The sequence below is a fragment of the Podarcis gaigeae genome (genome assembly GCF_964106915.1).
Source record: "Podarcis gaigeae genome assembly, chromosome: 11".
Taxonomy (NCBI): Eukaryota; Metazoa; Chordata; class Lepidosauria; order Squamata; family Lacertidae; genus Podarcis; species Podarcis gaigeae.
The window spans coordinates 49,613,314-49,640,049 of NC_139687.1; the positions used below are offsets into that span (position 1 = coordinate 49,613,314).

Sequence of the window (26,736 nt, forward strand, 5' to 3'; positions counted from 1 at the left end):
TATCAAAAGCGTTTGGTGTGTAATAAACACAGCATCGCAGCAGGAGGCTGTCATCCCTCCCACCCACCACCCACATGTCAGATTGCATTTTGGGATCTTCCCTTTTGTTGTCTGACAGAAGGCAGCCCTTGATTAAAACCTACTTGATCAGGATTAAAACAATTTCTGAAAGAAAGTCTGGGATTTATTTTCTAGAATTGGAGCCAGCAGCCACAGAGATGACCTTCAGGTTCAGAACAGGAAGGTTTTTATTTCTGTGAATATGTCCCATTTTTCAAGAAATCTTAATTCTATAACAGATTGTGGGAGGGCAGAGAACGAGAACATTGTGGTGGACAATAGCACAATAGACAATGTCCGATGATGAGCTTAATGCTGCAATCCTATACCCACACAACTGAATATTATTATTATTATTAGTAGTAGTAGTAGTAGTAGTAGTAGTGTAGCACCCTGCTTGTGGTTAACGCTTAGCTGGAATGAAATATTCAACGCAGCAATAGAGAAATTAAAATAATAATTTATTTGTCAGGCAAATAAATGAGAGGCACAGTGGTATATGGTTACCAAGCTCTGGCCTGGCCTCCTGCCATTATGGCCAGCACTTATATTTCCTTAACCCAGCCCCTTTGCTCCTCCTTTGGCTGCCTCTGTCCAATCAGCCTGGTTGAAATTCCTATTGGCTGTTTGCTAGAACCAATCACAAAAGATACACCCATTTCCTATTGCCTTTTATGGGAAATAAAAGCTATATATTCTTCTATCTATAAATGACAAATAAGTAGTCATTTATCTTACATTTGTCTCAACAAGGAACCTTAATTACCAGCTCACCTCTTGCCCTCCTTGCCCTATTGCCCTCCAAAACAGATGGTTAATAGTTTTAAATTTTTATCTTAAACAGATGTCAGAGATCTTGAGTTCACATTATCATTGAAAGATCTCCTTCTTTTGGAGGTCTTTAAACAAAGGCCTGACAACCATATGTGTGCTCTAATGGTGTTTCCTGCTTGGCAGGGGGCTGGACTCGATGGCCCCTGTGGTCTCTTCCAACTATATGAAATAAGAATCTAGCATAAGGATTTAACATTTCTTAGTTTCTAAATCCTTTGCATAATTACATTTAAGCCAATATATTTCATACATTATCATAGGTAGCTTTTTAGAAGAATAAACCTTCTCAAAGTAAAAAGGAAGGAACAGTTTACAGCCTCAAAATAAAATAGGAAGAAGCCTCTTCTTCTGTTTACACGCCCCTTCTCCAGCCAGTTGCTTTTTCCATTTGCTCTTGCCCTTTAACCTTAGGAAAATATGGCTCAAGTTTAATGGGAGGCACATGGTTTTATTTTACTATTTACCAACTCTTAATTATGTTTTTTCTCAGCTTTTTATATTCTGTAATATGTAGGGTCAGTGTAACCTTTGCTCTCAGCCTATAATTCCCTTTTTACGACTTTGAGAATTGTTTTCTGCTATAAATCAGGGGGCCCCCTTGTCCAGGAGGATAAACATCTTGCCAAAGTACCTAGGCAGCTGGTCTTCTGCCTGGCATAAAACATTTGAAAATCTTTAAGCTCATTTTAAAATACAGGCCCTGATCAAAATATAAGCCTTGATAAAAATGCAGGCTATGATTAGATGCCTCAGTAGTAGTAGTAATAATAATAATAATAATAAATACCCCACATTTTATCCTGATAGGGCTCCAGGCAGCTTACTACTAAGTAGACAGGTATAGGGTTGCCCTGTTAGATACTTTTCTCTCCTTGCCCTTATACCTGGGTGAATTTAGATTTCATGTTGCCGATGACCCTTTCAACCAATGTTTCTTCAAACATTTCCTAAAATGATATGCTAATATCGCTCATTTTCTGAGTGCTGATCCTTGTGTAGCCAAAATGGCAAGATTCATGCACAAGAGGGAGGTATTTCCAGGCTTGGGGAAACTCCCAAGGTTTGCAGAAATATAAAAAAGATATTGAGATGAAAACCTCCTTAAAAGGAGTGGTGGGTTAGGATCGGCTGGAACTCTGACAAGGAATGCTGCACTCCATGCTGCAACATTTTGCTGCAGATTACACTCGTTATTCCTAATGTGGAGGGACACGATCAATCCTTTGGTGTTGAAACCTTTTCTTTCTTTCTTTCTTTCTTTCTTTCTTTCTTTCTTTCTTTCTTTCTTTCTTTTGCAAAGGTGAGCCATAGCAGGACGAGACATGGAATTGGGTGGCTGAGTTCCTGAGATAGTTCAGAGAATTGACTTCACAGGTAGGGAAAACATTCCACCCCTGAGAGTGAGTGCAGCAGAGCTCAATACTGTGTTATCAGATGCCAGGGTGGTTCTCCAAATCTGGAAGTTTTTAGAGGCCTTGGCGAGAATATTATTATTATTATTCTTTTGGAGATAACTTTCCTTCGGGTCGGGGGAGCAAAATATTAACCAGATAGATTTTGCAGACAATCGATGTGTCATTTTACAATCAATTTATACGCGCTTCACTATGAACTCCTCACGTCATTAATTCGGATAGCAAAACGCTATGTTGCTTGCGTTAACTGCTCACCCCTTAATTTCTTTTTATTTAGGATCGATTCTAAGGCATCATGAAAAAGTGGAAGGCAACTGACAGTCGTGTATATAATAGGGTGATTATGTTATGTTAGGATCAGGGTTAGACCCTTCCTTAAGTTGCTTCTGCCACAAATAGGAGATGTCTCAGATAGTTGATGTCACAGATATTTTAAAGCGAGCGTAGCGAGTAGGCGGGGACACTGCTCAAACCACGTGGGTCCACAACGCCCTCGCGCGCGCGCCCCCCCGCCTTGTGGGCGGGACTGGATGGGTTAATACGCAGTAGTGGGTGGGGCAATATAACGAGGCCCCGCCCACCCGGCCGCGGCGCTCTTCGCCTCGCAGGCCGCGCTCTGGCCCCGCCCACCCCCCGGGAGCCTCGGCCAATCAGGTAGCGCCCTGTTGGCCGAGCCGGGTCTGCGCGCAGCTGGGGCCAAGATGGCGGCGGTGTGGGTGCAGAAGGGGAGCCCGGCCGGGAGGTTTCTTGCTCTGCTCTGCCTCGTCTGCAGCCTCCTCCCCGCCACAGACGCCACCGGCCAGATAGACGCCGGAGCTGCCGGCCCCGCGCCGCCTCACCGGCGGTTCGAGTACAAATACAGTTTCAAGGGGCCGCACTTGGTGCAGGGGGACGGGTCGGTGCCTTTCTGGGTGCACACGGGCAGTAAGTACCGGCGGGCAGGGCTCTGCGGGTGGACGGGAGGGAGCGCCAGAGGTCCAACGGCTTCACGTCAGGCCCAGGGCTTCGGCTCCAGGAAGCGCCGCAAGCAAACAGCAAAGGCGAGGGTGCCCCTGAGCCTGTGCAGAGTGCGGCAGCCTGAACATGCGCGGTTTGTCTGAACATGCGCGGTTTGGGGTTCGCAGGTCCAGCAGGTTCTCCGCCCTCACGAAAAATAAAAATGTACTTATTACGACCACCCCGGCGGGGGGAGTTGCAGACCCAGAGAGGCCTCCCAGGCGTTCCTGACCTCCTTATCTGTAAGGTCTGCCACGTGGCCCTTCTGGACTTTCTCCCCTCGCCCTTAATAGTACAGGTAGGAGAAGCTTCCCCATGCGCACGATGGGGAAAGCAAGGCATATGGCTGGAGGTTGTGTGTTGTTCTCCCCTCATCTCAGGTATTTTGGGGTTTTCCCTTGTGTTGCTGCTGCTTCCTTGTCAGCAGTAGGTAAAGTGGGCCAAAGATTGACGGTGGTCCCCTACCTTTGGTGCTGAGATAGTTGCACAAAATGCTGAAAGGTAGATGGAAACGTAGTCTGTTCGGCCAAGGCGCTACTTAGTAGGAGCGCATATTTGGGAGAAAATAGGGGGGAAACACAGATCACTTGTAAAACCTTAGCTGAGTTCTCCTAAGTGCTTGGTTAAGTCTTGCTGTATGCACACACACTCTTTCTGTAGAGCTTATAACGAAAGCAATGCTTGCTGCTCAGAGCGATGGTGATATTTATTGGCCTTCTATGTGGGTCTTGTAATTATGCCCATCCAAAATTACTAACATTAATATATATACAGTGGTACCCTGGGTACTTAATTCGTTCCGAGGTATGTTCTTAACCTGAAACTATTCTTAACCCGAAGCACCACTTTAGCTAATGCGGCCTGCCGCTGTGCCGCCAGAGCACAGTTTCTGTTCTTATCCTGAAGCAAAGTTCTTAACCGGAAGCACTATTTCTGGGTTAGCGGAGTGTGTAACCTGAAGCATATGTAACCTGAAGCATATGTAACCCAAGGTACCTCTGCATATATATATATATATATATATGCTTTCGTAGATTTTCACGGGTACAGGAATGCAGGTTTTGGTGTCCTCGGGTGTCTTCCCGTGTAAAAGTTGGGGTGTCTAGGCGACGTTTCGACGAGGTCTCACTCGTCATCTTCAGGCTGGTGCTTTCGGCTTCTTGTTACTGGAACAGAGCGGGATCTCAATGTTTGAGTTCCTATAAATACTGTAGAGGGGGTGTGGTGTCTAGCCTCCAATGTTCTGGGCAGAGAGGAACTTCCTGGGAACTAGCCTGGGAACTTCCTCTCTGCCCAGAACATTGGAGGCTAGACACCACACCCCCTCTACAGTATTTATAGGAACTCAAACATTGAGATCCCGCTCTGTTCCAGTAACAAGAAGCCGAAAGCACCAGCCTGAAGATGACGAGTGAGACCTCGTCGAAACGTCGCCTAGACACCCCAACTTTTACACGGGAAGACACCCGAGGACACCAAAACCTGCATATATATATATATATATATATATAGTAGCCTGTTAAGTGCTGACAGAAGTGGGACTCCAGAAACAATGATGCCTCTAAGCACCAGTTGCTCTGGAATCAGATCATACCCACCATGGCTCTAGCCATTGATAGCCTTATCCTCTGTGAGTTTATCCAGTTGTCCTTTGCAGCTAGCTAAGTTGGTGCCCATTGCTGTCTCCTGTAGGAGAAAGTTCCATAGTTCCAACTATGCATTGCGTGAAGAAGTACATTTTTTTAACCTGTCCTGAGTCTTCCAACATTCACCTTCAGTGGGTTCCTAAAAGTTCTTGTGCCATGTGAGAATGAGGGGAAAAAAACCCTGTCAAGCTTTCCCCACGCCATGGCTAATTTCATAAACTTTTGTCATGCATCAGGTCTTATATGATGTGAATGCAATGAGGATAAAAGGTCTGGTGCCACTGTTTTCAAACCTGTTGCATATTGGAGTGGATGCAGGGAACCTGTGGCCCTCCAGATGTTGGACTACAACTCTTTCCATCTTCAGGCAGCATGGCCAATGGTCAGGAAAGTTAGTTGAGATCCAGCAACATCTGGCTGCAGCTTCCTCACTCCTGCCTTACGTAGTAGTATTCACTCTAGATGCACACACTTCTGCCTGCTGCCACTGCTATTGCTCATTTATATAGCAACATTACTGTGCTACACAGAAGTGATTTGGCTTCTCTTTAAAGGAATTACAAGGTTTGGGCAGGGAGTCGTGGCTTTATTAGCACAGACACACCATTGCCACCTCATCTTTCAGTTGGTGAATACCTGTTACCGACTCCTTTTGTTTTATATTATTGGCTTATTGGTACAGGCCCTTCCTCACCCCTTCCCCCAATCCTTTGTAACCAAGAGTAAAGATTTGTTGAATGTGACTTGAGCAGAAACTCCATTCTAACTCCGTTCTCAAGAAAACCACAAGCCTTTATTTCCTGCACTCCTTCATACTGTGACATTATTTTATTAACCTCTGTCCCAATTTTATAGCATGTAGGCACAGGTTGTAATACTTTATTGCCCCAGAATGCTATTACTGTATGTGTTCATTCTACTTAAAAAACTTTAGCATATATAGCTTGCTGATGGAGCAGCGTATTTCTTTTTACAGAAGTGTTTACACTGTCGTGCTGCTTTTCCATGGTAGGTGATTAGTAGCATCTTTCATTCCCATGAGGTAAACCACACCATATGGTGCTTAGGTAAGCCACGAAGATGTATCTGTAATAGGTTTCTTTAAATGTGTTCTGACAAGCACAGTGCTCTTTCTGTTGCTTGTTTGTTCAGGTCATTACCCCCTGTGCCACTTTATTGCAGTGAGATACCTGCAGTTTAAATGATTTTTCTCATATAAGTGTGTTTAATGGACAGAAATAATCATTATTCATGCTGGTAATAGTGACTACTGATTGGAGGGTGGCAACTATTCCTTACTAGGTCCTAATTAACGTATTAGGATCTTGGGACCTGCTGTCAGCGGCCTGCTTTAGCAACTTGATCCCACTCAGGGACTTTCCGTAGCTAACGTGTTTGGTCTTGATGCTGTAAATTCAGATTTCAATGTGTGACTTGTCATTAGTTTGCTAACTCAGTACATGATGCAGGTGCCAAAAGGATGGTCTACATATACTCTTTAAGAATGAACATGTTCTTTTTATTGAACATGTGAAATTACTTTAAGCTGAAATTTTGCATTCGGTTGCCTGCTTTCTTTGTTTTAGTCAAAGTATTTATAGAAATTCCATATGGGAAACCATTGTGTAGTTATGATGATGGGTCACAAGTGACAGAAATGAGAGGCCTGCTTATAACTTTTTCTGTGTCCAGCAGCATCTGTTTCTCTGCCCCCCTCTGACAATTATTTCATTTTAATAAAATATATTAAAATAAAAACTTTAGTCTGATAAGAGGTTTGATTAATTTGGTCTTAATCCATGTATTATGCTGCAACTTCTTTTTGTCTTTTTTTCTAATGTACCAGCCTCACTGCCTGCAATTTGTTCTAATGTTGACTGCTCTGTCATTGATTAAACCAGCACTTGAAACACAAAGCAAATAACTTCTGATACTGCAATCATTTGATTGAATAAGCAATAAAGAAACACTCACACTTAACACAATAGCCTTGTTACTAATGAATTGGGGAAAACAAATAAAATACCTGCACACTGTTTTCTTGAAACCTTCTTGGGCAGAACGGGACATGGTTCTACAGCTAATACGAGCTGCTTAAAGTATTGCAACATATTTTGCAAAGTACTTATTTCTTAATGTATTGCAATTTATTTTGCAAAGTACTTATAATATTGGAATGGGGAGGGATGTTTGTGCATGTTGTATTTTTACAGTGCACGACTATGATCATGTGTGCTGTGATTTTGTTTTATTTTTCAATACTCAGTGCCCCAAATGCCCTCATTTAGGATCTTCACAGCACTGTTCTGATTCACCACATGCTGAAACCTTTCTAGTTTGCTTTGCGTTGGGGTCTAGATTCCCTTGACTTTGGGCCACAAGTATTGAAACAAAATGATGGGTTTCCACAGTGGAAGTAAACTGGCCATGTTCCTTTTGTCTGCCAGATGTTGCCTCAGTGACAGATAAGAAATGAACCTGCTCTTTTTTAAGTTCTGTAGAAATCATTTGCTCTGTCACAGTGTTATGCTGTTTTACGGGGTTTTCTAAATGTTCTTAGTCAATGGTGTAGCATAGAGGTTGAAGGGTTATTAGGGCAAACAAATATGTGACTCCTATTCCCTCCTCCCTAAAAAAAAATCTCACTTTTCTATTTACATGTGGATGTGCATGGCTCACGCACAAGCTTATTTTCATCAGCCAACCTAACTTGTAATTCCACTTCATTCCTACTACATAATTCTAAAATCCAGATTCTGGATATTGAGGCCAGAGTCTTGCAGTATGTGTGCCTGACTTGAAACTAGGTGTTCTCAGATTTTCTGACAAGAGTAAAAACCTTCCACATCTTAAATTTGCAACATGTGAAGACAGCATCCATGAGAATCACCGTTCTTTAGTTTATTCACCACTACAAGCATCAACTGAGTTTACACTTTGAGATTGGCATTGTGTTGAGGGAGCACCATGTTTAAGTATTCATTTTCCCGTTCCACTGCAACACTGTAGTGTTGACTTGATCATTCACCATTAAATATTATCAGTGTCATAGTTCTCCATTTCAATCTTGGCTTGGTCATAGTCATCTCAGTCTAACCAGGTGGTTGTGAGGCTAAACTATGGGCACTGGTGGTGCACAATGTAGGCTGCCCTTCGCTCTTTGGAATATGGGTGGGGTAAAACACATGTAGTTTTCGGTTGTCAAAAATAAATTCTGCAAATGGAGCCAGTGGTGTGTGTTTTTCTGCAGCAGTTGTTCTTTGAAACACTTGATTTTAAAAATCTGTTTCTTACTTTCCTTTCAGATGCTATACCCAGCGCTGATCAGATAAGAATAACTCCATCATTAAAAAGTCAGAGGGGATCAGTATGGACAAAAAGCAAATCTATATTTGAATACTGGGAAATTGAAGTGACTTTCCGAGTGACAGGGAGAGGACGAGTAGGAGCTGATGGACTGGTAGGTAGAATGGTTGCATTTGCAGACAAATCAGTTGTATGAACCCAAGGCCTAAAATTTAGATTTGAATTTCTCTAAATAGGCAGTCTGGTTTACAGAAGAACAAGGCTTAGACGGTCCTGTTTTCGGAGCAGCAGATAACTGGAATGGAGTTGGCATCTTCTTTGACTCATTTGACAACGATGCAAAGGTTAGTGGAAAGCCATACAGAATATGCACAGCAAATAAAAGTTCTCTAATAGTGTGTGTAGTAGCCCTATTTTGTATGAGGTTCTGTAGACTCTAGATGCCCATTTCTTAAGATAGTTGATGCAGAACATGTGAATTTACAGCCAGTTTGCACTTGGAAGCATGTCCTACTGAATTTAATGACTTACCATAGAATTGCCACCTAAAATATATTTTGCAGAGCAGGCTCATAAACTGTCTCTTGTTGCCAGTAGTAGAATCTTAGCACAGGATCCTATGAACACCTGTATCAGGTCAGTTGTTCAAAGGATTGGGAGTTAATAAATGCTTGGGTTCCTTGAAGATCATTTAACTATTTACATAGTATCCCATCATATATTGTTAGAGTGGATAGCATGTTGGGGCAAACATAAAATTATTTATTTATTTATTTATTTTGTAATTGCATTGTTGTGTTTTTAAAACAAAACCTTGACGCTTTCGTTTCCAAAACCTTGACCCTTTCCAAAGTGGAAACGTGTTCACTGGGGAAACTGTTATAGTGCATAATGCCCACCCATCTATGCAGATCGATTGGGTGTGTGCAAGATGCTTCCAGGATAATGATGCTTTCAGGATAAGGAAGAGAATGCATTCGTACATATTCTCTGTTGAGCTAGAATGGATGCAAGTGCCTTCTGAATTAGGCAAAAGGGTCTGTCTCGTCTGGCTTTGTCACCAGATAGTCCTGATAAGCCCATAGATGGGGAAAAGGCAGTAGCTTTCTTTCACTGTTGCTTTTCAGGAACTGATACTCAGAGGTATGTTGCCTTTGAAATACAGAGGTTCCATATAGCCCTCGTGACAAGCTAGATCATGTTGCTTAGACTTGTTCTTCATGAGTTTGACATCTTCCATGTCTTATGTGAAGATGCAATAACACTGAAGTTGTTGGTAAAAAAAAAATTCAAACCTAACTGTAACTAATGAAGTGGTGGGGGTGGAGAAGGAAGAGCAGCTTCTCTTAATCTCTGAATTAGCGCTCCTTTTGCATGAAGTCTAGAGACCTTTGTGTAAAAATCAGTTGCTTTTTCTTAAAAGTTTAAGGGCCTCATTCAGCCACCCAAAGTTATTCATGTTGGCAAGTCTTGCTGAACAGGTGTGGCCCAATATAAAGAGCTATTTCATTGGTAGGTTTTGTTGGGGTTTTTTGACTGTTTCTCAGTTATTTTGTTACAGATAGTGGTATCGCACCAAGTCTTAAAAGTCCTTGGCTTTGATTTTTCCTGTTGTGTGTTAAGCTGTCTAGCTTTACTTAGCTCTTTGCATACTTCTGAACAATGCCTTTTACTGTTAATCTTCTTATTCATGAATACTAATGCTTCAAGTTGGCATTGTTTATTCTCTGATAAGATATGAATAGTCTGTATCAAGTGTTATGATTTAATAAATTTCTGTATTATGTGAAGAGCATGGGGCAGTTTACAGTATAAAAACACAAAAATACATACAGTAATAACAAACAAAAAAACCACCCCCCTCCACACAGTTGAAAAGTTGTGTTAACTGGCTCTCTGAACACTTCATAGGCCCCTCACTGGCCCTGCTTCACACCCCAAGTGCTTTTTGCCTGGCTGCAATGTGTTCTTGAACTCTGATAATGCCTCAGATTACAACTAGTGCATGATCCAGGACCACAAGCTTCACAGAAGCATTGTACTAGGTTTTTTTTTACTATACATTGCTAAGCAGCGTCACTTTTCAAGTTAGATGAGTTCCAGATTAGACTTTAAAAAACCACTTTTGAGAGAGACTTTTATCTTGATATGTGTTTTCCCCTCAGAAAAACAACCCAGCGGTGATTGTTGTTGGCAACAATGGCAAGCTCCATTATGACCATCAAAAGTAAGTTGTCTGTGGAAAGATATTTTGAAGGCTTATAAACCAGGGTGAAAATTCTTAAATAAATTATGTTTGTTTGCTTTCATTCTGATTTCCTCCTGTGCAATGACAGAGGGTTGCAGCATGTTCTAAAATGAGCGAAAGCTGGGTGTATATTTGGGATTCCCCAAATACAGTTGTTTCTTTGTAAGCGTTTTAGTGTTGCATGTGCACTGATGCAAATACCATTATTTTTTATTACTATTAATGAGTAGGAAAAATGAACTCAAAGCAACTGAGAAACAGATATGAAAGCAAGGGTAAAAACAACCTAAAAGACAATGATGATAATAATAAAGGAGCAAATTGAATTCAACTCCACCCCACTAAAAATATGCAGAGTTGAGCTCCAAAGTCACTGGTGAATAGAACTATTTTTTTAACCTCATGCCTAAAAACAGATCAAGATGATGCCAGGTTTCATATCATGGCTAACAGTAGTTAGGCTTCCCTGAGCCTTTGCCAGGAACTGCTAGAGGTTTTTTAAACCACTTGCAGTTCCTGGCAAAGAGGGGATTTTTGCTGCATGTAGTTTCTTCTTTAGAGTGTACATTAATGGAAATTATGATAAGTATTTCATTTCTTGATTATATCGCTTGAACTTTATTCTAGTCATGGTGTCAGCTCTTCACACCTGTGTGTATTCTCCCGTATTTCTGGTTTTAAAGTTTGTCTGTTTCCTCTTAAAGTGATGGTTCCACACAAGCACTGGCGTCGTGTCAAAGAGACTTTCGTAACAAACCTTACCCCGTTCGAGCAAAGATCACATACTACCAAAAGACGCTGACTGTATGTACTCTTAATTCTCATTATATTCCTCTAACTATACTTTTCTGTGTGTACATATTTTAATGTTGCAATCTCTGAGCAGGCATACTTCCTTAGGGATTTAAAAGCTGGGAAAGCTTATTAATGAAAGCAAGATGTATGCGTCTTTATTAGGAGAGGCCAGGTAGTCTGTACAATCAGAGTTTGTATTCCATTTGTTTATAGTTTGGCCTATTGCATCTTGCAGAACAACATTTCCCCCCTCAAAGCTAAACAGAAGTTGGGTGCAGCATGGAAAAATGTGGCACTGTATTGATCGCATTCATAGTAAGGACTGCAGGGTAACTAGGGATTATTATCATTCATTGTGCCTTTAGGTATAAAGAATGGAATTCTCAATAAATAGGCTGCACTACAGGCTTGAAGTAACACATTAGATGGTGCCCCTAATTAATGGAGAGTTAAATAGTCCTTTAAATTACAATTTTATTGCATAATTTACACAGATTAAGATGTAGGAGCAAGCTAGTTGGCCTTGGGCATCACAATGAGTTCCTCATATAACTGCAAGAACCATATGTTTGAGGTTGGGTACAGAGGACTTCCAGGACTTGCTGATCAGAAGGTCAGCGGTTCGAATCCCCACGATGGGGTGAGCTCCCGTTGCTCAGTCCCTGCTCCTGCCAACCTAGCAGTTCGAAAGAACGTCAAACTGCGAGTAGATAAATAGGTACCGCTCTGGCGGGAAGGTAAACGGCGTTTCCGTGCGCTGCTCTGGTTCGCCAGAAGCGGCTTCGTCATGCTGGCCACATGACCTGGAAGCTGTACGCCGGCTCCCTCGGCCAATAAAGCGAGATGAGTGCCGCAACCCCAGAGTCTGCCATGACTGGACCTAATGGTCAGGGGTCCCTTTACCTTTACCTTTTACAGAGGACTTCCACTGTAATTGACATACAGTTAGCATCTCTACTAAATCTCAGGTGGCAGAATGGCGGGAAACCCTCAGAATCCTTCTGCCAGTTGAAGTAGACCTATATGGGCTAGACAGGGAATTGGCCAAACACTGTATAAGGCAACTTCCGATCTTTACACCTCTTTCTCTTTAAAAGATAATGATCAACAATGGATTTACTCCAGACAAAGAAGACTATGAGTTTTGTGCCAAAGTGGAGAACATGGTGCTTCCTTCAAATGGATACTTTGGGATCTCTGCAGCAACTGGTGGACTTGCAGGTGATTTTTAGTACTCAAGACATACCTTCTCCCCTTCTTTTTTAGCACAGTTTTCCCCTCTCCCTTGGGTAAGTTAATACAGTGGTACCTCGGGTTACATACGCTTCAGGTTACATACGCTTCAGGTTCCACACTCCGCTAACCCAGAAATAGTGCTTCAGGATAAGAACAGAAATCATGCTCCGGCGGCACGGCAGCAGCAGGAGGCTCCATTAGCTAAAGTGGTGCTTCAGGCTAAGAACAGTTTCAGGTTAAGAACGGACCTCCAGAACGAATTAAGTACTTAACCCGAGGTACCACTGTAACTGCTAAATTGTGAAATGTCTGCCAGCTTAGTAACAAGAGAATTGGCAACCATGACTGGCACCTGATTCTAATGTGCTTTGTGGAAGTCTGCAGAAGAAAGGAATTAAACAGACAAGGATGTAGAAGTTCAAGTCGCTGCCCTAGATGCGTTCCTTTTGGTTAAATCGCTTCTGGCTCATGGCACTTGTACATACCAGTGCTATTGGTGGGTGGGGTTGGGCAGAGACTCCTTTGTGAGTTTCTCTTCCTGATGGAGAGGGATAGAGTCAAGAGCATTGGCTCCGATAAGAGGGCTTCTGTATAGCACCGTGCCCAGTCTAGGAGGGTGCTAGTTTTAACTTCATGGTGACTCACGCTGATGTCCTTTAAGATCCTCACCACCAAGAGCTTTGGGAGCAGGGAGATTGTTGTTTGAGGAAATAGAGGCCCAAAGTCTCTTAGTGCCGTGATGCTTGAGTCTGCCACAGTCAGCTCTCTGGGGCCCCAGATGCTGACGGTCAGCCTTGCAATGCATATCTGTCGATGCATCTCAATCTTAAATGTGTGGTACTGCTGGTCACGCAGTGGACCAGGTGCAGAGACGAACTTTCTTTTATACGGATGTCATTCTACTGTGTTGGAACAATCGGAGCTAATCACTTGCTGTGTTTGGGATTTTTTTTTTCACCCAGATGACCATGATGTCTTGTCTTTCCTGACTTTCCAGTTGACAGAGCCTAGCAAAGTCGCGGTAGGCATCTCTGGGCAATAAAAATTACTTCCCTCGATGTATTTGTGTGACAGGGGCTTTGTGAGAAAAGAGATTTTCCCCATTCATGTCAGCACTGGATAATACTTCACTCTCACAGTGTGAAGAGTGTTTAAATGAAACAAAAGATGAATGTTTGGCTTGCAACTGGGGGAACTTCCTTCTTTTTATATATAATGGTGTTTTGGCAGCCATCACTCTTCTGCAAATGATCTGTCAATTTGTGCTTCAGTTCTAACGTATTACCTTAAATTCTACTTTCAGTCAATGATACCTAGACTTTGGATAAGGAGAAAAGAATTGCTGTAGAGTTATTTAGCTGAACGTCACTTCCACATTGGTTCTTTAAGGTGAATGCCCTGAAGCCTTAATGATTGAGGAGCTGTCATTGACATCAATATTTGAATATTACGTTCATGAATTTGATGGGCTCCAGTTAGTAGGTGATGGCACGCTGGTTATGAAGTCCTTTCCTTAAACTTTGCAGTGTCTTGATTTGGCCTAGCCAAAAACACACATTGGGATGCCAGAAAACCACGATTGCTTGAATTCAGCATCTGTAATGCATGTACAAGGTCCTGTGTGGTTGGGATGAAATTGCTTGCCCAGAGCAATGTGGGTGAGAATGCAATGCAGAACTGGATGCGGCTGTTGCTTTGAACTGATTGGATGCAGGTTAGAGGGGTGTGGTCTTCTAATTGTACCATCTGTCAACATGGTCAGCATGATTTAAAAAATACTGGTCCATGCTTGGTTGTTAGTGTGTGAGAACAGGCCAGAGGGAAGTGGTATATCAGGGTTTTGTTAGTTCATTAGGAAAAAGTCATGTGAACAAATGCTAACTTTTCTGGCTGCTAATGGTAGGGCTAGGTCTGGATTCAGAATACCAAAGATATTTGCTGGAGACATTTAGAATGTCTTCCTAAACAAATTTCTCTTAAAATTGGTTTTATAGCCTCCCCCTGATACAGAAATTCCTGAAAAGGACAAAGAGAAATATCAAGAAGAGTTTCAGCATTTCCAGCAAGAGCTGGACAAAAAGAAGGAGGAATTTCAGAAGGAGCACCCTGACATGCAAGGGCAGCCTAGTAAGTGGCCAGGTGACTGGGAAGAGGGATGACTCGGTTTTGAATATTTGCCTTCTTGTCATGCATTCATCTTGATTTGCTGTTAGACATCTGCTATGGTAACATCTCCTTAAACCATAATAAAAATAAGCTATGATTTTTAATGATTGAGTGGTATGGTTGTGCACGCTGCTACAATAATGGTTGCTTCATTCGCACAGTGCTTCTGCAAGGAAGCAAGCAATGTAGCTTCAGTCATCCAAACCTGGGTTCATGACTTCCTTCTCTCCAAGCCAACCACGAGTGGAAACCAAGAACAAACTTTGTGTTCTGCTGATGGTTTGGAGGGAAGCAAACCATGAGCCGGGTTTGGACAAATCTAGCTAAACTGAGGCTCATTTCTCTGCGTGATTTCATTGACATTCATTTCATTGACATTATTTACATATAAACACACATGGAGCTATGCAACATGGCTCCCTCTCTCTCTAGCATCAGACAGCAAAGAGAAAAGGAATAAAGGACAATAGTCCCATTTCACGGAACACAGTAACACAAACATCCTGTCTCCGTCACTTCCCACTTTGTGGAGTCAAAACATACACCTTCATGTGAAAGACAACAATCCCATGACTGCAGTCACAGAGCAGGAATTCTAACATTGATAACATATACCTAGAATGTCCTTTCAGTTTGTTTCTTATTTGTTTTTTAAGCGGATGATCTCTACGAGACTGTGAGTGATCGTGAGCTTAGGCAAATCTTTGAAGGCCAGAATCGAATTCATCTTGAAATAAAGCAGCTCAACAGGCAGTTGGACATGATTCTGGATGAGCAGAGGAGATACGTCTCTACAGTGACAGAAGAGATTTCCAAAAGAGGAAGTGGAGGCCCAGCACAGCCAGGCCAGGCAAGCAAAACACGCAGTTCATGCATGTCTCTCAGGTCCCCTTCTTTGCCGTTCTTCACTAACTGTATTGGGTTTGTGTCTCTTTCTGTGTTTCCTTAAGGTCCCCCAACAGGAGCTTGATAATGTTGTAAGAACTCAAGAGGAGGTCCTGAGACAAGTCATCGAAATGAAGTAAGAGTGCATGCACAAAAGAGGATGTAACCCACCCCCAGTTTGTTTCTGAGTTGCCTGGTGCATATACAGAAGTGTTGGGACCTGGGATTTCCTTGCTCTTCATAACGCGCTTGAGAAAAGTGTTATCTTTGCTCACTTAGCCTTTATCATTGCAACCATGAATGATAGTGGAACAAAGAAAATTAATAATTACAACAAAATGAAATGTGCACAATAATAGTTTAACTTATTTATCACACTACTGAGAAGGTAGAAAATTGGCTCTAACTTTAGAAGCCACCAAGGCAAACCCTACCTCCACCGATTCATTATTGCAATATTATTTTGCAATAATATTGCAATATACATTATTGCAATATTATTTTGAAATATAACACATTGACACATTATTGCAAGAAGCCAACAGAAAATAGAATTTCTGTCATTCAGACCTGCTAGCCCCGCTCCCCAAAAGCTGGATTGAGAAATTTTAAACCAATTGCAGAAAAGCAGGGTGATATATACATCTTCTGTAAAACCACTGCATTCTCTTAGAGGGTTAGAATGTTTTTCTAGGCTTCCTTTTTTTAATTTAAAGGAGTAGCAGCCAACCTGATGCCCTCCAGAAGTTTTGTAGGCTACAGCTCCCATCATCCCTGGCCATTGGCCATTCTGACTGGGGCTGATGGGAGTTGTAGTTTAACATCATCTGGAGGGCACTATATTGGGTAAGCTGCCTAATAGGAAGCCTCATTACCTTCTGTTTATTTGTGTAGGGCTCCTTTCTATTCATTTTTTTTCTCTGTTCACTGCTTAAGCATTTTACACCGTGCAGCACCCAGTGTATTTACAGACTTCTAGGGGACTCTGAAATGCGAGCAAATACGTTTCCGTAAGGTTGTAGAGTTTTCCCCTAAAATAGCATGTGTTTGGGTAAACCGAGGTCGCTTTATGACGATAAAATGGGAGAGGGCTCCAGGTGGTAGGCCTGCGATACCAACAGTTCTGGCAGTGGAGTTTTAAGTAGCTGTGTGGCAAGGTTCGTTGGCGCGAGAGGAGAGCTTTAGGACTGATAGTTGAGAGGACCGTGTGAATGAGCGCAATCTAGCTTGCTGGACAAAGTGTGGCCTTTGTGCTCTCTATGCAGTCCCACCTATGGAGCACTCTAAAGCAGTGGTAGCATGGTTAATGGTCAAGGATGATTGGAGTTAGTAGTTTGGAACACCCTAGAGGATTCCCCTTTGGCTACCCCTCTTCTAAAGCTTTTGCCAGGAAGCTGGCACTTCCCTCTCACTCCCAGAGAGAGATGTACCAAGTGTCGACACATGTTCTTGGATACAGAGTAAGCACCCGCCCAAGCAGTTGTTTCCTCACAATTGCATTACTGGGCTCTGCTCATCAGGATGCCTGTGAGCTTGTGTCGCCCCTGTGTTCAGTTTGAAAACAAGAGAGGGGTATACCTTGTAGGAAATGTTCTTGCAATCTTTGCGCAATGGCTTTGAACCGTCAACGTTTATCACTATTAATGGTTCAAGGACTGCTCCTTCAGTGTGCCTAAGTAGGTCAGCTTTTATAGAATAAAGATTATAGAATGTACTTCCATTTTCACCCTTGTTTCTTGGGGACGGCTTTTATTTTAATATTCTTGGCAAATCTTAATGCCGGACAAGTAAATTAGATTTCCTTGTTAACATCAGAAGCCTGCCCTTTTAGTGACTACTTATTAAGAAAGCTTTTGCGTAACATCATCTTAATATTTTCAGCTTGAGATTAAAGAATGTCTTGCGGATACAAAACAAAAACAAATCAGTCCTGGCCTTTGTGGCCATCGCCAGAGGGGAAAAGACTTACTGTCCTTGTAATTTTCATATCAAGATTTGTATGTTTCCTAATCGCTTCATTAGAAAAGACTTCTAGCTTATGTAGAAGAAATTGGTCCGCTTCCCTTTTTGACCAGAGCATTGTTGAAATAAAGTGCTCTGTGTTGAGTGTTTACTGGGATTTTTGATCCATAACATTTGCATTTCTGGTAACTTGACAAGTAGATGAGTTACTTGATTATAATCTTTAAAAAAACAACAACAACAACCTTACTTAAGCCTGGGAATTCCCTGATAAACATGTAACGGTCTGTATTTTTCTGGAACAATATACACATGTGGCACGTAAACAGTTCTATTTTAAATAATTGTTAGGGGCAAATGAGGCCAAGAGATACATTTCATCCAGTGACTTTGATGCCTTTGAGCCTTGGTCTCCTAAAACAGTATTCTAATCCCGAACCAATGTTGAGGAACCTGTGGCCCTTGGCTATGTTGTCTGGGGCTAATAGGAATCGTGATTCCAGCAACATCGGATGGGCCAGTTCCCAACTCCTGTCTTAAACAAGGTTCTGGGATCCAGGAGGCAGTTCATGTTTTGCTAATTTAAATCTTATGCAACTGGTAACCAATGAATCATTCATATCTGCAAATGTTGCATCTTAACAATGCCTGCTTAAAACATGAAGCGTTTATGCTTAACTTCAGCACATAGCAACACTTAAATGAAGATGAGCTTTCCAGTGTGTTTGAATGTTTACACGAAGCAGTGATTTGAATCGGTTCTTTTAAGTAAAGTGGCAATCACTGTTATTATATGGCTGAATAAAGAGCTTTACTAAAGGCTACAGGGTAAGTCTCTGAACAAAGAGTTGCTGTGAAATCATCTTTTGTCCAAGCAAATGTGAAATTTCAAGTAAATTAATAGAAGCAAATTTGGGGCATAGACTTTGATTATTCTGTTAACAATGAAAGGGATTATCATTCATATGATGATATGTCGCTGTAGATGCTAATCCTCTTTGCAACTGGAAAGAGGCATCACAACAAGAAACTTATATGAACATATTGATTAAGAAACAGGCCTGCCTCCCTTATCCAATCAGTTTAGATGTCTAATATCACCAGTTACAGCATCTGCACTTTTTGTGGCTTTAATTTTCTTTTCTGTAAGAGCAGAAAATGAATTTATTCCAAGATAATTCTGTGTATTGCATTGATGCACGCGGGAAATGAAATTTGTCATATAAAAGGTAATCACGGGCCATGTCTTTAAATCTTTGCTTATCCGTAAAGCATATTCTGCTGCTTGAAACAGATTTTAGCTTCCTTAGAGTTTTGACATCATTTAAAGCTCTGGGAGACTTGGATTCAGACCAGTCTTTGGAAAAAAGTTGTAAGCCTTGCGACAGCCACAAAATATTTTATTGCACACAGCTAGGTTGCCAAAGTCTGACACTGAAACACTGCAAAGCTGCATCATCATCTGCAGAGTAGAATAATAGAATTTTTTTTAGAATTCATTACTAAAGAATTACTTAATTTTTCCTTTAATTTTTTTTTATTTCACTTTACTTCTACTTTACTTGGGCACTTTTATACCACCCAGTCAACTGTGCTGCTGATCAATGCTGTAATCTACTTACCTAGGAGTAAGTGCCATTTAACTCAGTGGGACCTAATTCTGGTTAGATGTGTATAGGACTACACCTGAGGAGAGTAGATTTAATTTCCAAATAAAATTGGGGTGCAGGGAGCCAGACGTGGACATCTAGATACGTACAGAATCTCCACCCCTTATGAAATGCATATAACTGTTGGGCTAGTGTAAGGGCTTTCCTGACGCCTATTCTAAAATGCCTTGATTTGGGGCATGTGTCTGATTGGCTCTCCACACCCAGACAACACACAAGGCTAGCTAGGTGTGCACCTCTGGACAGCAGCAAACACGCAAACCTGCAGCTTGATTTGGGAAATCTTGAGCAGCCAGTGAGTTGTGCTGTCTTACCTGAAACACAGCCCAATCAAAAGGGAGCTTTAACCCCGCCTTCCTTGGATTGGGCAGCAGCAATGGTCGTGGTAGGATCTCACCCTTGGCTGCTCACTCCCATCTGCAGCATCTTGGCTCCATACATGGGAATAAGCAGTTGAGGTACACAAAGGAACTGTTTGAATAGAGTGCTTGCTCTTAGCTTGTTTCTCTTTTCCTTGGCCCTCGCACGTAGTGGGCCAAACAAACTGTGCTAAGAGAGTTGTTTGCTTCTGCTAGCTTTGCAGCTGTAAGGAGGCTAGAGAAGCTTTTGATCCTGTCTTAGGGCTGCTTACTTTGGGAAGGAGGGCGAACCTCTGTTTGGGAGGGGAAATATCACTATTGGGTTTCTTTGTCTCTTTCCAGGAACTCTGTGGGAGAAACACTGAGGCTAGTCAGTGGTAGTCAACATGCTGCCTCTGCTGGTGGAATCTATGAAACAACCCAGCACTTCAACGACATCAAGGAGCATCTCCATGTAGTAAAGAGGGACATCGAACATCTAGTCCAGAGGAACATGGTACTGCAGCCTCTTGTCAAATGTGGAAACAGTTTGCTGCACTGTGTCTGCTTGCATGCTACCAAGGGAGTGTTTTAAGGCCTGGCAAGGTGCCAGGGTTGGGCTTTTGACTTGGGCAAGGATCGCTACCTCATAGATGCTTGGATCCAAGGTGGTCTGTGACAATGCTAATTGGCTCCAAAGCTTCGGAGCCACTCAGAAGCCCCCCAAGGCTCCAAGGAGGTGGCTGTCAGACCAGGGCTGTGCATGTGAAATTCTGCACACACTTCCTTCCCATTGACATTCAGTTAGGTTTCCATGCTTGGGATGGTGAAGCAAATTTGCTTTTTTTCACCTGGTGCCTGTCCAGTCATTTTTGCACGCTTCTTGGGTATCTCTCTCTCTCTCTCTCTCTCTCTCTCTCTCTCTCTCTCTCTCTCGTGTGTGTGTGTGTGAGAGAGAGAGAGAGAGAGAGAGAGAGAGAGAGAATATGCATAGCAGGAGACACTTGAGGTTTCACTGGTTTTATTGCTAAATTTTTATTCTGAAGTAATTTTGAGGTATTTATTGTTTTCTGATAGTAGGGCTGTCTTGAGTCATTTTGAGATTAAAGACTAAAATCCAAATGTCAACAATTGCTTGTAAAAACCTATATTGCCACTCTTTTGGATGGTGTTGGCATGATAGCTCATCTACCAAGGCTCACTCCTCTACAGGAGACCCACTGCCAAGAAGCCCTGCTGCTGCCACTCATGGTTGCCTCTCTGCCTGCTTTTTTGCCCTTTCCCCCTGGCCCAGAGGGAACTGACAGCAGCAATGAGCAGGAGGATTATCAATCACCCACTTGACTATTCGGTCTCTTTCGTGGCCAGAAAGGACATAACAGTGATGAAGGGAAAGCAGCAACCTTGGGAGCAGTAGCCATGAAGAGCTGGTGAGAAAATTGTCTTGCCAAAGGGCCCTCCGGAACCTGAAGTTCTAGAGTGATGCCCCAAATCTCTGCCTGTCGGTAGGCTTGGTTGCCTCCTGTGAATATACCAACACTCTGGTACATTCACAAGTATTCCTTGCACTCTCTTACACGGAAGCATAAGGGAAACCTTCCCTACTGCATATTGCATTTGCTGAGAAATTGTTCTCTTCCCTCTTTCTTTCTAGCCATCAAATGAAAAACCTAAATGTCCAGAGTTGCCACAGTTCCCATCATGTTTATCAACAACACACTTCTTTATATTTGTAGCAGTCCAGACTTTACTGTTCATCGGTTACATCATGTATAGGTAAGTTGGAATGCGTTTTGCATGCATCGTGCCGGAATAGAATTGATTCAGTGGCTCAAAAGTGCAAAACAGTCCCTCCTAAGCAGGCATGAGTAACTGCAGAGAGGGAGGTGTAAAAACCTTCTCTTGTCTGAACAAAATGAAATAAATGGTAGGCTTTGCCCTGTCATTGGTGCCAGGGTGACTTGGTAGCTAGCCAAAACTCCCTTTCCACCCTGCCCTCCAAGGTCTTCCTTATAGTGTCAGAGAGAGTTTCAGAGGTGCTTGGAATTTCTCAGGTCCCCTGCCCAACTGCAGGGAGCCACCCTCTCTTGTCATTCCAGTTCTGAGCTCAGTAAGAACCACCCTGTAGCTGTGTTGAGCCTCACTGAAACTCTGAAAGTGAGACATCTCTGGCTGCTTTTCAAATCTCTGAAGCTCACTGTGAAGTGCCCAGTTCTTCTCCAGAGCTTGAGTTTAAAGGCACACTCTGGTGGATTTCTGACTTCAGACAGTTTTTCAGAATCGCACACAAATACTTAGAAATTTTCTGCAGAGATGAAATCTGAGTGGGACTCCTAAGGAGGAGTCTCTTCTTTGTTTGTACACAAATCCTCCCTCTCTTTTGTGACCATCATTTCCAGGATCTTAACCACTTCATTATATTGTCTTCCATATTTCAGGAGTCTGAGCTATTTTTCCTCAGCCAGTCTGCATCCTAAAGCATGAACTAAGATAGTTGTGCCACCCCACCTTAAATTTCGCAGTAGGAAAGCAATGCACCCATGCCCAGTATTGAGGCTGTTAGGTTAAGCATCTCATTAGCAACTGAAGCCTGGCAACTCCCAATAACATACCTCTCTAATCAAGGGTTCCCAAAAGTTCAAAGTACACTTCCACGGGACAAAGAAGCAATTGCACCGCCCTTTCTCTTATGACAGCTTTTAAGATTAGCACTGCCTACACCTTTTCCTTGCCCTAGGGCAGGGCTGGCTTCCCCCGCCCCCCAGCTTGAGTGTTGCATTCACCATACTGCATGGCAGCAGTGATGTAGGGCCACGTAGCCATAGAACCTGTAGTTCCTTCCTGTGCACACCACACTCAGCCACACATAGTCACCAGGCATACTTGTGTGGAGGTGGAAGAAGGCTGCAGCCCCCAAAGCAATGGGGTGGAGAAGCCCACACCCCATCGAGGACCCTAATGGGATTCTTGCTGGGGAAGGGCAGGATTTCCTTCTCACCTGCTGTTTCTGAGGTGGGCATGTCCTCCTTCCCCTCTGCTCCTCATGCAAGTTAATGGCAAGCGTAATCCCTCTGCTAATTTGGATATGGAGGGGGGAAAAGAGACACTCCTCCTGTCTGGCTGCAGCAATGGAGAAGAGTCTGGCAACCCACTTTAAATGGCTTTGCAGACCTGATTCTGTGGGCAAGTGACAGACAGAGATTAGTTTGCTAGAAGTGCCAAGTTCTGCAGAACACAAGTGGACAAGATTTTGCAGGCTAAACAACACACTGCACGGCAATAGTCTTGTTGTTTCCTCTTTTTGTGCAGCATGCCCTTGGGGAATAGTTGATTTGCAATGCATAAGAGCAACTTTTGGGAGCCACTTCTCCAGCCACCCGCCACAGTTCCAAACTGGTGGAGGACAGAGAGTTTCAGGAGGAAAATGATTTGCACAGGAAGAGTTAAATGCCATTCTCTTCCCCCACCCACCCCCACATCCCTTCTTTGCTTCAAAGTTCCTACTTTCAAGGATCTTCTCCAACAGAGTCACTACATACAGGTGTAGGTAGTTTGTCCCTAAAAGGACCAAAAAGTTAGTGCAAAATAAAGTAGGTTAAAATGGCCACACTTCCACAAAGCTTTTTTATTATTATTTGAAAGAACCTGAAACAATTTTGAAAACTCAGCCCTAGCCACACTCCGGCCTGCATGTCTGAAGAGTTGACTTAGTTGGTTCACATTCAGCTGGAGGGGTGGTTCATGCCTGTTCTGCTTCTAGTCTTAGCCCATAAAAAAAGGGAGCCCAGACTAGTGCTTGTGCCACTCTGGCTGATGTTTGCACCCTTGCTCTGAATTCTAGATCTGAAGTTCCTAGATCTGAAAGAGGTACTGCCTTGCTGAAATGAGCAAAAGGCTTCCTGTGTTTGGTTTTGCTAATTGCTCTCCCCTTTTTGTTTGTGTGCAGGACTCAACAAGAAGCTGCAGCCAAGAAGTTCTTTTGATGGCCAGTCTGTGTGCATCTGGTGTGTGCATGCAGAGCGTTACGGGAGTTGCAGATGAGGGAAACTTTAGTGTTTAAAATGCTTCAATATTTTAAATTATTGAGTGTTTACTGAATACGCTGAATTTCACATAAAATGTAAAATTGACAATGACGCTGAGGAAGAAATGAGACCAGTTCTGTCCTTGCGTTTCCAGGAGATGTTGGAATATGCCCCTTAATTCTACTGTCAAGATACTTCCCAGGCAGAGAACTGGGACTGTGGTCCTGCTCGCACTGATTATTACATTATCTGATTTTGGGTGGGCAGGGGGCGGGAAGAGCTGCTGTAAAACATTTGTTACATATCAGATTTATTTGGGGTTGGGAAACCTTAAAATTGCATTCCCCTTCTGTTTTATGGAAAGAGGTTGCAAAACTAGCATTCATATCTTGGGCAAGTTCAGTCTGGTATGTTGCAAGCCCACCTTCAAAAATATGCACAATAACAGTGATCAGCAGAGACATTTAATCAAAAGGTCTTTAGAGCAACGATTCAGTGGACCAACGCAAGGTGGAATTTTCTTGTGTGGCAACAACGGAAGAAAACAAGTCTGCCAAATACTGTAGTCCATTCAAGCATGTTTTGGTATAGTTCTTCTGAAACTGACCATACTTTTGTAAAAGTGTTCTTTAACCTCTCTTCAAGGAAGAGACCTTAGCTTGCATGACTTTTTAAAATTAATCTGAGTTCAGAGTATATGATATAGTGGTGGTCTTCTTTTTTTAAAAAAAGTCACTGAGCAGCGTTGAAAACCATGCCGATCCTGCAGTGAACTCTTTAGAATGTTCTCCAAAACGTTGAATACCTTCACCTGGGAACATTGTGAGTGCACATCAACCGTCTTCTTACAAACTGGCCCATTGTTGATCATCCCTGCTTTTGCTGTACAGGTGTTGTTTTTAATCCGCTTAAAGCTTTTGGTGCCTCGCCGCCTTATCATGTAAACACATTACATGGGAATTCCCACGCCCCAACTGAAAATACAGATTTACTCTTGCCTTGTTTACATCTTGCAATTCGCTCTTGTTGCCTTCCAAATTGTATTCAAATGGCCGTGGAAATTGTAGGCCTTTAATAGAATTTAAATCAGGATTTCTAACAATGTTTGACTTTAAGAATCGTATCCAGTGCTGTTCTTTTGCTTGTGGAAAGGTTTTTGACCCTGTGAACGGAGGAGTGAGGGGAGTGAGTTTTGCCAAATGCCCTTTCCCTTCACACCATCTCTGACTTTGCTGGAGGATTTGACAACCATCTGGAGCGGGGCTGGGGAGAGGCAATGGGGATTGCAGAGGAAATACACAATCAGCAAAAACTCACTTCTGTTCACAGGAGTTCTGCAAACGGAAGGACAGTATTGGAATCCACTCTGAACATTTTTCAAAAGGCAGCAACAGTCTACCACATTCAGTATTACGTACGTTAAAGGCATATTGCCCTTGTCAGCTTGGAAAAACTGAACAAATCTATGCAATAGTTTTCTCCTTCTCAAATGTGGTCTCCCCCCTTCCTTCCCTGCTATGACTTCAGTAACATTATGTACTGAATTATAGATGTTTCTCATCAGGCTTTTATTTACTGTTTGTTGAAGGACCTGCTGCTCAAAACTTCAATTCATAATATGCAAATAAGGACAAATAAAACAGCAGCAGCAGCAGCATTTTTAACTAACCAAAATCATACAAGAGGGCAAATTAACCTGCTCAGACTCACACCAGCAAGTATTTTTACAGGTGCCTTGGACTAAATGAAATACGTAAACGCTTCTGTTCTTTTTTTTTAATTAAAAAAAGGAACATCTGCTCAAGCTTTGCTCCCACCAGCACCAAAGAAAGATACGGCTTCTACTGCAGAAAGACTTTGCAGTGCTTTTTATGCTGAAAGAACTGATTTCAGTGAGATGTTTCTTTCTGAAATATCATTGGAGAAACGAGAATCTGCTTGTAGACGACATCTCTTATCTTCTTTCAACAAAATGTGAATCTTCCCAGCTGTGATGCATTCAATTTGAGAATTAAAATATTGAAGCAACCAGTGGTATTGTTATCTTGTGTCCAGGTGGGATCAAACTGGGTCTTGAAGTAACCTGTAGCCTGGGAAGTAATGCCAGAGCAATGCTTTTCTGAAAACAGCAGCATTTTGACCTATGTCTTGAATGGGAGTAGAAGGCTGCCAAAACACACCCCTTTTCAAAGGTGGTGTTCCAAACTGGTGCATCTTGACTTCGTGCTAGCAAAAAGAAGAGATTTGCTATGTGATCCCTGCCAATTCTACACATCTACCTGTAATGTTTGCTTCTAAACTGATCTACTCCCACTTTTTCATAATTCTCAGCTATACTCCTCTTTGTTCTGGCATGTGGTCAAATGTAAGCACATTTTTCAAAAGTCTACTTGTGTTAGCATTTCTAATTGGTGTAAATACTATTCCTTTAGACTGCAAGAGAACAACGTACGAATCCAGTTTTAGAAGCACTTTGCATCAAACCGGTGCTGTGTTGTTCACTGTTACACGTGATCGTGCTGATGATGGATAAAATTCAAACGAGCAAGTGCTGCATGTTCTTAACTATGTACAGACCACCTTCTATGGGTGAAACCTACTGTTTAATGGAAAAACACTGCTGAAGATAACTTTGTATCGTCAACTCCTGTATGCTTAAAAGAAAAAAAGCTGTCCTGTTGTCCTCAAAATCCAAGCACTTAAAGGAAATTGGAAATGAATTTGAATAAAAGTACCTATTTTTAGCAATGATTTGTTGACATTTGTAATTTGGCAAAGCTGCACTGGTAGCGGTAAGGAGGAACAAGATGCTTAAGGTGATTGTTTTAAAGTGATTCAACCTATAATATGAAGACTTATCTGTATACAAAGTAAAATATCCCAAGTTCCCCCCCAGTATTACTCAGTCCGGGTTGGTGGGGATGGCAGTCTTCAGCCTTCGGACTGAATGCAGCCTCCATACCTTTTATATCCTAGCAACTCTCCCCAGGCCCTGCTTCTCACTGCCTGGCCTTGGCTGCTTCTGCATGGCTGGGATGCCCTTAGAATCTTGACCACAACTGTGTCCATGCTCCCATTTCGTCTGCACCCGCCACTGGTTTGAGAAGCGATGTGCACACAGCATTAGCCCCAATCCATATCCATCCTTTTTATT

At 42.5% G+C, this 26,736-nt stretch overlaps 1 protein-coding gene across 2 annotated transcripts; it reads left to right on the forward strand.

The window, feature by feature from the left end:
• The first annotated feature begins 2,820 nt into the window (after nt 1–2,820).
• On the forward strand, nt 2,821–26,330 carry LMAN1 (lectin, mannose binding 1). Of its 2 annotated transcripts, XM_083702833.1 has the most exons (14): nt 2,821–3,233; nt 8,257–8,411; nt 8,494–8,601; nt 10,423–10,484; nt 11,210–11,309; nt 12,398–12,521; nt 13,499–13,557; nt 14,531–14,663; nt 15,359–15,552; nt 15,653–15,723; nt 19,921–20,074; nt 21,212–21,333; nt 23,504–23,561; nt 26,015–26,330. In XM_083702833.1, the coding sequence occupies exons 1-13, from the start codon at nt 3,011–3,013 to the stop codon at nt 23,538–23,540; spliced, it is 1,542 nt and encodes a 513-aa protein (XP_083558959.1). In that variant the 5' UTR covers nt 2,821–3,010; the 3' UTR covers nt 23,541–23,561; nt 26,015–26,330. The 2 variants fall into 2 exon arrangements, with proteins under 2 accessions (XP_083558959.1, XP_083558958.1); XM_083702832.1 differs by having other exon boundaries at nt 23,504–26,330.
• The last annotated feature ends 406 nt before the right edge of the window (nt 26,331–26,736 follow it).